We start from the raw sequence: 13391 nt of genomic DNA, 5'->3' as shown, positions 1-13391 counted from the left end.
CCCATAATATCAACCAACACTCTTGAAGCCCCTTCCAATCCCATCACATTGTTTGCCGCCGAATTGGAAAGAGGTTTTCCATTTTCTTTCTTTTCTTCTTTATCGCTTTTTACCCTAACCGCCATCTTCTCATTATGACGACTTCAGCGCCCATACCACATGCATACGTTGCAACAACGCCAACGAGCCATTTGCCACATACAACACCTTCTTGCATAGCAAAACCAAAATTACTGGATGAGCTATCAGAAGAGAAACAAGCCTATGTCGTTGATTTTTTAAACGACACCGTTTTTGCCGAGGAAGACGAAGAGCAACAAGTCGAAAGCGTCGATCAACTGAGCCATGTACTGCGAGATGGCATTGTATTATGCAAGTATGTACCTACCTCATTGTCGGGTCAAATAATGCATGCAAGGCTGATACGCTTCTTTTGATTATTACATAGGTTACTCAACATCTTACGACCGGGGACCGTTCGCAACATTGGCCAAAAGGATTTATCCTTTGTCAAAGTAATCGTTGATCCTTATAGTAGTAGTGATGAGTGCCTTTACTAAGACTTTTCAATGCGGTGTAGATGGATAACATTGTTCGATTCTTACATGGTGCTCGTCAGGTAAGGGGGGGGAATCATCAAAAGAGGAGGAGGCTTTTTTGGGGGATGATGATGGTGGGGCACAGACATTGAATGTGGTGATATAATATAGCTTGGATTGGAAGAAAGTCAGCTGTTTGAAGCAACAGATTTATTCGAGGGTAAAAACCTGACACCAGTAAGTTGTAATGATTCTCACTATAACGTCATTGTCAATTGCTGATCCATTGCCTTGTAAAGGTTTTGTACACTATTCTCGTGCTGGCACAGTATAAGCAAGACCCATCCCATTTTAGTCGTCGGGCATCATCCGTTGGCAAGGAGAATGATCACATCAAGGAGAAGAACGGCCACTGTCAGGAGAACAAGAAGAAAAATATGTCCAGATTGAGTAATGCTATCAACGAACTTGCAGTAATGGATGATGACGATCTTCACCCATATCAACAGCCACCACCACAACCATCATCGTCATTGTCGTCATCCTTATCATCCTCATCCTCATCATCCAATATCCTGTTTAATCACTCACACCTTTTCCCTTCTCATGAACAATCATCCTCCTCCTTTTCCCCTGATGCTGGGTATTCCATTGATACCAATTACAGATTTCCCTCTCCTTCTCCACTACCATCCTTATCCTCAGGCTCCCGTCCACCACGATCGCCACTACGTTTGTCATCAAACTCACTTTCCAATCGCAACCGTCAAAGCCACTATATTGCATCAACTTCACTATCGCAACTAATTCCTGAAAATGAACCACTCGATATCGACGAACAAGCTGCAAGGTTCTACAATTTCGATCGTCGTCGTCCATCAGCTCCCACTATCAGTATGCGCCATCGTGAACAAAGCGATTCGTTGGTAGAAGAGTGTATGGTTACCATGTCGCGCAATACGTCGATCGACTCCTCTGCTCCTGGCTGTGAAGGGTCAAGAAGAAGTAGCTTGCTGATTCAAGATGCACGTGAGACGCTATCGTTAAAGAGCAGAGATGGGACACCGACATCCCAATTTGTAAGTCCTATTTCGCATATGGTAACATCATGCATTGACTTGTCGTTTCATAGCAACTAGGGAATTGCATTGGAAAGGGTCAATTTGGATCCGTATACAAGTACGTACAGCAAACGTCATATATGTACACACACTCTAACGAATACAATAGAGCCCTTGATTTGACGACCGGTGAGATTGTTGCTGTGAAACGACTTCAAGTTGGCGAAGACGGCATGCTGGATGAGGAGATTATGGTAATATAAGGATTATACGGCATCCACGGCTTTGATCTAGCTACTAAGATACCTACCATGGATATCGTAGAAAGAAGTCGCTCTCTTACGCACCTTGTCACATACCAACGTTATCAGCTATTTGGGATTTGTTCGTAGCAAGAACCACATCAACATTGTGCTCGAGTATGTGCTGTCAATCTCTCCATATACTTTTTAAAGCTCACATGGGATGATGATGATGAACGTAGATATGCTGAAAATGGATCTTTAATGTCGACGCTCAAAGCATTTGGTGCCTTTCCGGAAAAGCTAGTCGCTTCATTTTGCGTCAAGATTTTGAATGGCCTTGAGTATCTTCACGAGAATTCGGTATGGATGGTGAAGGGAGTCCTAGAAAAAACAACACGTGCTTATATCAGCGATTCTATTAGGTCGTCCACTGTGATCTCAAGGCCGCCAATATCCTTACCACCAAGACGGGCGATGTCAAGTTGACTGATTTTGGTGTGTCATTGAACATGAAAATCAAGGAAAATACAGAAGATGGGGCTATATCTGGAACACCTAATTGGAGTACGTGCATACAAAGGAACAAAGGTGGCAGGATATTCATTTTTCAATTGAATAGTGGCACCCGAAGTTATCGAACTCAAAGGTGCAACGCCCAAGTCTGACATCTGGTAACGTACTTTGTTATACCCTATTTGAAAAGGAGGGCTGACATAGATCATTATGCAGGTCGCTTGGATGTACCATTGTTGAGCTAGCCACTGGGAAACCACCGTATGCAAACCTGATTGCCATGTCAGCCATGTTTCGCATTGTTGAAGATGATTGCCCACCTATACCCGAAAATTTGTCTGATGTAAGATGTACAATGATCCTACTACTATCAGCTGCATGCTGACAACTTTATTTGATAACAGGATCTACAAGACTTTTTACGTAATTGTTTCCAAAAGGACCCCGATCAGCGCCCCAGTGCAGCTCATTTGAAACAGCATCCATGGATCATCCAACACCAGCAGAAATCATCAGCAGCTTCATCATCTTCGATTAAAAGAAGGATGCGACAGCCATCTATTGGTAAGATAATACTATGACGTAACGTATTGGAATGGATTCATTGATATCTTTTAGTATCAGAGGAGGAAGAGAGTATCATATCCGAAGAACCACCAACCATTGAGAATGAGCGCAACCTGCAATATCCAAGGGTGTATTACAACATCATGCCTGATGAGTGTTCAAAGGACAATGGATCGGATGGTGGCCTAAGCCGGAGAAGCACGCTGGATGAGCAAGCTGGTGAAAATGAGCAACTCCCCCCTGGAGCACATCGATTCACTCAAACGAACTTTGGAAGAAGTAAGTGTTTACGAATGAAAGGTCATAAGAGTATAAAGTACTAATGATGATCCTTTGTTTCAGCGATTGAATGCAAAGTATGCGATGGCAAACTTGAGGAACAAGTGTCTTTTTGTGAAGGTAAGTAGTTTACTGCATGGCTCATATGCCTGCTGCTGACAAATGTAATGCCTAGTGTGTTCCTTGGTTTGTCACGATGAATGCAGACATCAAGCCTTTTCATGTCCACCCAAAGTGAATAATCAACAGCCCTCTTATGATGTAAGTAATTATCTATGCCAACAAGGATATAGGACAACAAAAGGCTGACCTATGTATAGTGGGTGTTTTCTGCAAAGATCTACAATCACCGTCGTGATCAACATGTGATGCCCAAAGGAATCCCATCCATGGAACCCGAGTTTGCTCGCATACGTTGTGCATCCGAATCCTCGTCGCTCGATTTCTTAAAGCGTCATCCACAAGCTGCCAACATCCGCAAGTATACCGAGGCTCTTGGCCTAACACCACACGAAGTCAAGGCGCTATGTGAGAATCCAGCATTACTCTCACATACGATCGCTATGCAGGAACACCAACAGCGATTGGGTGCCGAGGATATAGGACGTCAAGGAGGCAGCAGCAGGAAAACACGGAGTAGAAAGAATAGTGCTGTAGCTGCTTTCACATCCTCTTCTGATGAGCAGTGTATCATTAGTTGATTGAGGAAGAATCCAATAATACTATCATTTTAATTTCTGTGTATGCTAGCTCGCTTCACTCCATAAACTTTTGAATGGGCTCAATGCTGTCTATGCGATATGTACTAATGATCTTACAATAAGCTTACACGCGTGTACGCAACAACATTGCAATTTCGTAGGTTTATCTTTACAGGAATCAGCCATCCTTTGCTGCCATCATCCAAATGTACAATAAAGGGACACATGCTCATCCAAATTTTTATAATGAAGCATGTGATCTTAATCTGAATGAAGTTGACCAACATGTCTATGTATTAATGATGCATTCGTTGGATGGGTGTTGCTATATGGGAGCCATCATAGTGATAACAATAATCAACAATCCTGGATCAACAATACCAGCAGTACACGATGGTGATGTATATTAACGATGCTTTTATTCCTGAATACCCTATACTTTTACTGGAACTATATCCATAATAACATACAAGAATAATACGTAATGACTTTGGGGTAAGTGGTATTGTGTGGAAGCTCCCGACTCAAAGCCGCGAAAATCAAAGCCTGGCGCCTTAGCCATTATGAGGTATGGGGGGTGGTCCATGGAGACGCCTCAATTTTAAGTCCAGCTGCGTCGCGACCAGAGACAAATTACTGCGGATCACCCTGGCAACCTCCATCTTTTTCCTCTCAACTCAATCGATCGACTCGCGTGGCATGCGTGCTTTTCCTACTATCACGATGTTTTGGCCAGAGTAAGTTGTTTCTATCTTTTCGTTGTGTTGTTTGTAATACTCACCATGCCTTGTTTGCAGCTTGGGGGACCTAATGGTGTGCATTGGAAACTCTTTGCCGCCCCTCACCAGCCCGGTTTCCACACAAGGCTTCCATGAATCCCAGCAGATCTTGATACGGAGGTAGCAAGGATGTTGGCCATTCCTCGTAAACTGGCTGCCCACTACGTGTCGGCGTGTTGTATGGGCGTTTGGCCGAGGACGAAATGCAGACCGGTAGCAGTGTCCAGGGTGCACTAATAAAAGACCGCTATCCAAAGATACCAACAAGTGGCTCTTGTTTGGGTAATGCCAAAGGATTCATTGGAAGGAAACTAGGAGGGAAGATAAGTATTCTTATTACCTATTTGTTTCTCGCTCACCAAAAACATGCTACACTTTTCTATCTCAAAGACACAAGCAGCATGGTTTCTTCCAAACGAGGTTTTGGCGCGTCAAGTCCCGGCACCTTAAAGTGGCATGTACAAGCGGCCTCGTCGACCTGGAATTGGTGCCTACAGGTAGAGGTTGGGGATGGTTGAGTAGCGACCTTCTCGTTGGTCATCCCTGTGAGTACTTTAGCCTTGGCTTTAGGAAACCAACAGCTACTTGTTTATTCTAGTACATATCATAATCAATAAACCATGTTCTTTGATCAATTAAACATCCTTGTCTTTGCATGTCTGATACTGTAACGCACTATCAAGTAGCATTTGATTGATCTTGTATGTATTTGAAAATGATAACCCATGAGCCAAGGGATGTTGTTATAGTGTGCTCGTCTTATCTATCAATGTTGTCGTGGTATGTGTGTATCGATGCCATCATTGAATTCATTGTTGTATGACTAAGCCTCTACTACTATCCTCCAACTAACACACAATGCTGTTGAAATCATGTAATACCGGCAAGTGGAAACACAACTGCCAACATCAATCATCAAGCTCATAGCAAAAATAAAACAGCATATACCTTCTTTTGTTTATGTCACATTTGCCCATGTTTCCATACACGAGAAACCTGCGACTATTCGAGACGATATTTTAAACTCGCGTTGCCATGATATGATAGCATGAATTAGTGATACGGCGTATCCACGTGACCCACATTGTCTCAGATGTTGATAGCGTACTTATGCAAATGGGTCGGTGCCAAACTCAGAAATTGCTCTTCTTTCGGCTATGGGCGTAACAAAGCTATGGGAAGTCATTGACCCTGCGAAACGATCCTACACGTTGGAGGAAATCAGCGCCGATCGTGCCAATCGAGACAATCGCCATCAACTCTTTATCGCCATTGATATTGCGCTTTGGACTTACCAGGCCAATTCGTCAAAAGGTGGAAAGTAAGACAAAGGAGAGCATGCAACGAGAAACAGGGCGAGTAACTCATTGTTCATTCATAGGCGACCTCAATTGAGACTTATCTTTTATCGCTTTTGTCGACTCTTTGAACTTGGGATTCGAGCTGTATTTGTGTTTGATGGACCCAACCGACCCACCTTTAAACGAGACCGTGAGATCAGTACCATACCTGCCAACAGCGAGTTTCGGCGAACCGTGATAGCCCTTGCCAAACTATTCAATTTCTTTGTATGGCATGCCAATGGAGAAGCTGAAGCCGAATGTGCTGCCTTGGAACGTCTTGGATTTGTGGATATGGTCATGACCGGTGATGTGGATGCTTTTCTCTTTGGTGCTAAACGCTTGATTCGACAATGGCCAACCAAACGACATTCCCCTGTACCTTGTTATGACATGGCGTGGATCACCGATACCACAGGACTCGATCGCTCGGATATGATCTTGATTGCTCTTTTACGTGGATCTGATTATCATCATGGAGGAGAACGTGTGGGTATTCGTGTGGCAGAAGGATTGGCGCGATGCAAGAAACATTTGCCTTTGATGGAAGCCGTGCAACGCGCTAAACAAGACCAATCGAATGTTGAGGAAGACGCTATTGAATCATTATCACAGCAGCTGATTGAAGATCTACAATATGAACTTGCTCATGGTAGTCAAGGACATTTATCAATGCAGTATTCGCAAATCGACTTGGATGATGGCCATTTCCCTGACAGACGTATTCTTGACGATTTTGTTCATCCAGAAACACGCATTGCCAACACAACAACACGCGACCTTGAGCAATGGATCAACAGCGAGAATTCAGTGGATTTAGCCGAGATTGCTCATTTCTGCAAAGTTGTATTCGAATGGCCACCCAAATACCTTGTACGACGATTCCAGAATTTATTGTTTCATGCATACCTAAACCAGCACCTACGCAACCTTGCCTCGACACCTAGTGATGCAGTGGCAGAACCAATGTCTTCGCAACAAAAACGACGCAAAAAATCAGAGTCATCCTCATCCTCCTCACAACAAACGTACATTCAATCGCAAATCGGCTCCTTCTTTGGTGTATCGAAAGGAGGTTATAATGATCGCAGCATAATGTCTTCGCAACCAAAGCCTGATATCCTCCATATACGTAATCAAAAGGTCCTGGGGAATGTATTGTTATACCACGTCGACTTTGACCTCCATTTATTGGATGACTTTACCGCCACCATCACGTCCAAGCTGGAACATGCGGATGAAAAATATGCCCAACTTTTGGATCCTGAATGTGCATCACAAGGGATGGATGATACCAATGGTGCCAATGGTGTTGAGGAGGAGCAGGAGGATCAAGGTGATACGATCGAGCCAGAAAAGCTTTGTCGAAAGTGGATGTTAGCGGATCTCGTAGCCATGGCATTTCCCACTATGGTATCCAAATTCAAGCAAACCGTTTCTTCAAAGCCAAAGTCCACACCCAAGAAACCTACTCGCAAAAAGTCTCCCAAGGACAAAGGCAAAGGCGTGCAAACCAAATTGACTGATTACATTATACCCAAAACAACAGCTAGTGATACCGTGGTAGTTCTTGATGATGATTAATATCAACTTTATAATATTAAGAAAATAACGTAATTTACAAATATGGAATAGAGATGGGTAATAGTAATAGAGAGAACCAGAGTGGAGATGAAAAGAACAAGAGCATGGAATACAATAAAAGGCCGAAGGATGGCACCCAACAAAGACAAAGCATATGAAAGTATTCGTTAGCATTTGGAGAGTAGCATCAACGCATCATCATAGACTTACCAAGTGATTTTCCAGCCAGGAATCAAAGAAAAAAAAAGGGAAAGAGAGAGGGGGGAAAGGGAAAGAGAGAAAGAGGGAAAGAAAGAAGTATGTACAAAGAAAAAAAAAAAGAAAGAAAGAAAGAATCCGGCTGGAAGGCCATCCCCTCACCTGCAGCAATGAAACAGATGTTAGGCCAAGGAGATGGAATGCAAAAACAAGTACACTTACCCTGCACAGGTGGGGTCAGGCATGGGGAAACAAGGCGAAGCTTGTGGGAAGGCGGGGCCCAAACAGAGGACAGCGAAGGTCTTGCAGGTAACACCCTTGTTGATAATCCTAAAGAGAAGACGATGTAAGGAAATGTTGCTTTGAAAGTGATAGATCATATAACTTACACTTGCTGATGATGATGATGATGGTGAGGAGGAGGAGAAGCAGAGAAGGAACGGCAGCAAATCTTGATGATGATATTGGAGCTACAAGAAGTACATACGAATGAGATGACATTGGATGAATACTATTAGTTGTCCACTTACCAAATGAACGTGTGCGTGTGTGTGGGTGTGAGTGAGGAAGAAGAAAAAAAAAGCTGCTGCGGAACGGGGGGTCGCCTTTTATCATTTCTGCGCGCAACACGCGACATGAGCACGCCATCACATTGATGATACCTCTGCCCTTGGCTTTTTTCTTTTCAATGCAATCCTTTCCCCTGATCATTGTAACTCATGTTCTTTTCATGAGACGATTCCAAAACCGTTTCAAGCGCATTGATCCGAGCCAATCTAACAAAGTTAGTCTTTGCAAGGCTATAAAACATGCAAGAAGGAAAAAGTCATAATCACTTGTATATATGAAAATGCTCTCTGAGACGTGCTCTACATTTTGGTCTTTTACTTTTTCAAAATGGATGGGATTGATTGAGATACGACCATTTTCCGTGAGACGTAATATTATCGTAACTCAAGCCTTTGTTTGGTTGACAAGCTATGTCATGCCTTAATCATAGAACGTTCTCCGACACCTGCTCTTCATTTCCATATTTCACATTTTCGGAATGGGTGCGATCTGCATGAGATACGGTGGATTTTATTCAAAGATGGCAATACTTAATCCCATACCTTTCACCCTTTGACACTTCATGCTGTGTATTAACAATAAAACAATCTTTAGCACTTGCTCTACGTTTTGGTCTTTTGCTTTTTCAAAATGGATGCAATCTGACTGAGATACGACCGTTTTCCTCTGCAACGTGACAGTATTGTAGCTCATACCTTGGTTTCCTTTACAAGCTATATCATGCCTCAAGAGTAAAATGTTCTCCGACACCTGTTCTTCATTTCCATATTTTACATTTTCAGAATGGACGCGATTTGCCTGGGATACGATGGATTTTATTCAAAGATGACGATACTACGAATCAACATGGATAATTGCGTTCGTTGCTGCCGCATAGATAATCCCATCCAGTTGTAAAACGCCTTTTGTCAGAGATATAAGCCCTCTCGTCAATGCCACCCCAATCCAATCCATTATCATCGTCGACCGCATTCATATGGTATGATCCTTTCTTGCAGCTGACAGCGTGCCAAGTAACGCAAGCAGCATTCCAAGGTTCTCATCGCTTCAATTGGTTGATCCCATCCATCATATCCCAATACAACTCCTTGTATGCTTGCTTAGCCATCCTGATGTTGGTCATCCTCTCTCTTTTGCCCATTGCATCTCAACCAGTATTGCGACGTGCTTGATAGTTGATATGGTATCATCCATAGGGACACGTATTTATTGGATCAAGTTGTTACATGTAAATAAAAGCTGCAATGTAGGTCGCTACAAGTAACTTGGAGATAATGCAATAATAGCACCAGCTGTTACGGTTGGCTGTGGCAAAGATGCGTGTAAGACCATGTGTTGTAGTGAAGTTGCCAAGGTTGTGAAAGGTGTTTCAGACAACAGTAACTGCTGTGATGAATGCCGATACGTTTACTGGTGGTAGAGGATTGTACCCGAAAGGGTGTGGTGTCAAGAGAAACGAGGATGTTGTAGTGGGGTGTACACGCCTTGGACTTACCATTCAGTCAAAGACAATCGGATCAAGGCAGTTGTAGGATTGACATGATGGGGTGAAGCAGGGCAATCGTTCGCATGCGATGGAATGGCAAACAGTTGAGATTGGGAGTGTGCAATGTAGGACACAAGGGGAAGAGAGAATAAGGCAGCACCTGAGTCGGGTGATTAGAAGTTGAGCCTATTATTATTAGCGTGAGTGCCTATAACGATCATAAAGATGGATGCTACATATTGTGTCTGCATGCTTATTACACACTGTGGATCAAAGCATTATTCCATAGGTAGTAGTAAGCCCTTCCACACAAAATCGACGTTTACGAGCGAAGCGAGCAACCCGGGCCGCTAGTCTTTATTATTAAAATAATTGAATGTTGATAAGATAAAGTAATCCACAAAAGGAATAGGAGATAACCAAAAAGGAAACGAAGACCAAAGAGATGACGGAAGAATAGTAAGAGAATGTTGTTAGTATCAGCAACGAAAAAACCACCATACCCAAATACAAATACTTACCCCCACAAGCAAAGCAAGGAGGGAACGCTGGGATGGACCCAGCTGCCGATGTCCTCTACGGGTCAAGGTAGGGAGGCGGGAAATGGCTGTGCCGTTGTTTTATCCCTACTATTGAAAGATGTCAACATAAATCATACATCAGATCCAACTTGAAGACTTACCTTGCTGAGGATGATGGGGAGGGGAAGAGGGAAGTGCGGAGGCGAGTGACAAGAGCTAGTGGCATTTCGGACTTGGTAGCAACAGGTGGCAGCAAGACGTTTGGGAGGGTGGCCGGGCTATAATGACATGGTTGCAATGAGTACATGGAAGAAGCATAACTTGATTGAGCCAGCAATACGAACCCCCGAGATGATTTGTGTGTGTGTGTGTGTGGCCAGAGAGATGAAAGATAAAGGAGCGTGAGATAGAGAGCGTGTTCAATATTATATATCGTTTCTCAACGAGCACGGTCCCGCGGAAGGCGCCAGAAAAAAAAAAGTCATCCCGTCATTCATGAGTCAATCCACACAGCATCCGAGAGTGCAGAAAAATAAAACAATGAGTCATCTTTATCGCACCTATGGGATCCCCTCGCAGAAGAACAAGATAAGGGTAAGAATGACATTTGTTGGGGATCAATGCATGAATTCAGGAGCATCACGAGTGACAAACGGGAGAAAACATGAGTCCAAAAGTATGCCTCGACCTACATGGTCGCGTGTACAAACAAAAAAAAAGTGTCATTGTTGATACTTCATTGGTGTACGAGGAAGAGATAAGCAATGGGTAATACATGAATCCAAAAGTATCAGCAGTGACAAGGTGGGGTGGGTCTCCGATGACCACATCTTGGAGGAAGAAAACCGTTGTTGATGATCCACCATTACTTTGTGAAAAGAAGACAAGCGAGGATGCGTCATTGTTGATCCATTGACGGTTGGCATCAAGGCGTTACAGGAATGTGGAAAGGTCACTGCATGAATCAAAGGATGCCAAGAAAAAAAATACATTGTGTCAAAATCTAGGGGTCAATCTACCCCCTCCCCACAAACACAGAAACCCAACAAGAAACACTATTGTTGATGCATGAATCCATTGGTTCACAGAGCTACGAGATAAGGGTGGCGTGTCATTGTTGATGCATGAATCCATAGCTCAATGAGTATGGGACAATGGAATGTGACGGGTCATTCGATGTAGTAAAAGTACCCAGAGTAGCGTAAAAAGTTGTATGCGTCATTGTCTGATTCTCGGCCCACATAGCCAGGTGTAAGGAAAAAACTATACTTGATGCATGAATGTATTGGCTCATAGAGTAGGAGATAAGGGTGGCGCGTCATTATTAAGTCATGGACTCCAGGCTCATGCATGAGAAAGGGAGTATGTAAGGGGAGATCAACACAAACAAAAAATTATCTCGAGTAGCAAAGGAAATGTCTAAATCTACATCTAGACTCACACGGCCCCACGTAGAAAAAAAGCTATTGTTTGTACCTGGAGTATGTATGAGATAAGGGCACGTCATTTTTGATGCATGAATACGTAGCTCATTGGGTAAGGGAAATGGAATGTGGATACCCGACAACAACAAGAATAAAGACATCATGTCATTGTCTCATTCTCGGCCTGCACAGCACGCTGTAGAAAAAAAACTATGGTTGATGCATGAATGCACTGTCCAAGGAGCATGAGATAAGGGTGGCGTGTCATTGTTGAATCATGGACTCCAGGCTCACGCATGAGAAAAAGGAGCGTGTGTGTGTGGGGGGATCAACACGTAAACCAAATCTACCACGAGTAGCGAGGGAAAACAATAGAAAATGCCTAGACATCTAGGCCCGTATGGCCCTCCAGCAATAAAAGTTATTGTTTATGCATGAGTACACCAACACATGTTATGAGATAAGGTGGCGTGTCATTGTCCATGCATGGATCCCAGGCTCATGTAGCACGAGAAAAAAGAGAGTGTGAGGACAGCACAAGAGTAACGTGGTGGGATAAGAGAAATAACAAACGCGCCCACATAGCCCTTTGTATGTAGCAAAAAAAACTTGCATCACAATGATGCATCAAATTACGTTTGTTAGCTTCCCTCCTTCCCCTATCGATTAGAAATCGCTATCAATTGAAGAGGATAGCAGCAACAAGCGATGATGGTTGACTCTCAGTGATATTTCAGTAACCGCATTACATGGATCAATGTACTGGAACTGCATGAGCGTGTCAAAAAAAAGGGATCCCGGAAAAGCAGCAGCATCAACATCAGCAGGTGGAAGTCTCAAATGCGGGCGTCTTCTTTTTCATGCTCTCAAAGAAAGGACTCTTTTTAATCCCGTCACAATGACGCATCAGATAGATTCAACTGTTTGCTCCCCCACATTCATCCCTATCGATTCCCAAAGGAAGGATACTTTTTTCTCCCGTCACAATGACGCATCAGATTTACAATCATTGATCACTTACCCTTTCCCTATCGATAATAAATCGCTCTCATTTGAAGAACATAGCAGTAATCAATAGCGATGGATGATTGTGAATGACATTTCGGTGATCCCATTTTACATGATTCAGTGTGTTGGAAGTACAAGGGTGCGTCAAAGGGAGGCCATGTAGCAAGCAAATGAAATGTTACATTGCATGCATGTTCGCGCATAAAGAATCTCTCCTCTCAACCGCATTCTTACAAGTATACAAGTCTATATTATCAAAATGATTGTGCTCTGTAATGACGTTACTCTTTCAAGTATACAAAAAAAGAAACCCAGATAAGACATCGCCATCGCAACAGACATCTTCCAGAATACTTCCAAGCGAATCCTTGCAAGCGAATAAAAGCAACATATAAGTCACTATGTAAAAGTAAAGTAAATCTCATTTGGGGGTGGGTGGATGGGTGGTGGGATGAGCGGGTCATTTGCAGCACACATAGTGGTAAGCCTTTCCACACAAAATCGACGTTTACGAGCGAAGCGAGCAGTTGGCGGCCTAGTATACGTGTAATTTTACAAAGCACATTAAGCGTATGC

General features: G+C 43.3%; 2 protein-coding genes across 2 annotated transcripts; both read left to right on the top strand.

The window, feature by feature from the left end:
- Window positions 1–134: 134 nt before the first annotated feature.
- Window positions 135–3905, top strand: O0I10_005644 (uncharacterized protein; the record flags this gene model as incomplete). Its single annotated transcript, XM_058485682.1, has 17 exons — window positions 135–376; window positions 449–515; window positions 581–619; window positions 711–776; window positions 839–1618; window positions 1672–1718; window positions 1770–1854; window positions 1925–2019; window positions 2085–2205; window positions 2268–2409; window positions 2465–2516; window positions 2575–2701; window positions 2763–2922; window positions 2977–3204; window positions 3268–3324; window positions 3380–3465; window positions 3525–3905. The coding sequence occupies 17 exons, from the start codon at window positions 135–137 to the stop codon at window positions 3903–3905; spliced, it is 2775 nt and encodes a 924-aa protein (XP_058343517.1).
- Window positions 3906–5841: 1936 nt separating this feature from the next.
- O0I10_005643 (uncharacterized protein) lies at window positions 5842–7608 on the top strand (the record flags this gene model as incomplete). Its single annotated transcript, XM_058485681.1, has 2 exons — window positions 5842–6005; window positions 6066–7608. The coding sequence occupies 2 exons, from the start codon at window positions 5842–5844 to the stop codon at window positions 7606–7608; spliced, it is 1707 nt and encodes a 568-aa protein (XP_058343516.1).
- Between the last annotated feature and the right edge of the window lie 5783 nt (window positions 7609–13391).

The sequence above is a fragment of the Lichtheimia ornata genome (genome assembly GCF_029851405.1).
Source record: "Lichtheimia ornata isolate CBS 291.66 chromosome Unknown scaffold00023, whole genome shotgun sequence".
NCBI lineage: Eukaryota > Fungi > Mucoromycota > Mucoromycetes > Mucorales > Lichtheimiaceae > Lichtheimia > Lichtheimia ornata.
This window is presented reverse-complemented; position numbering and strand designations above follow the sequence as displayed.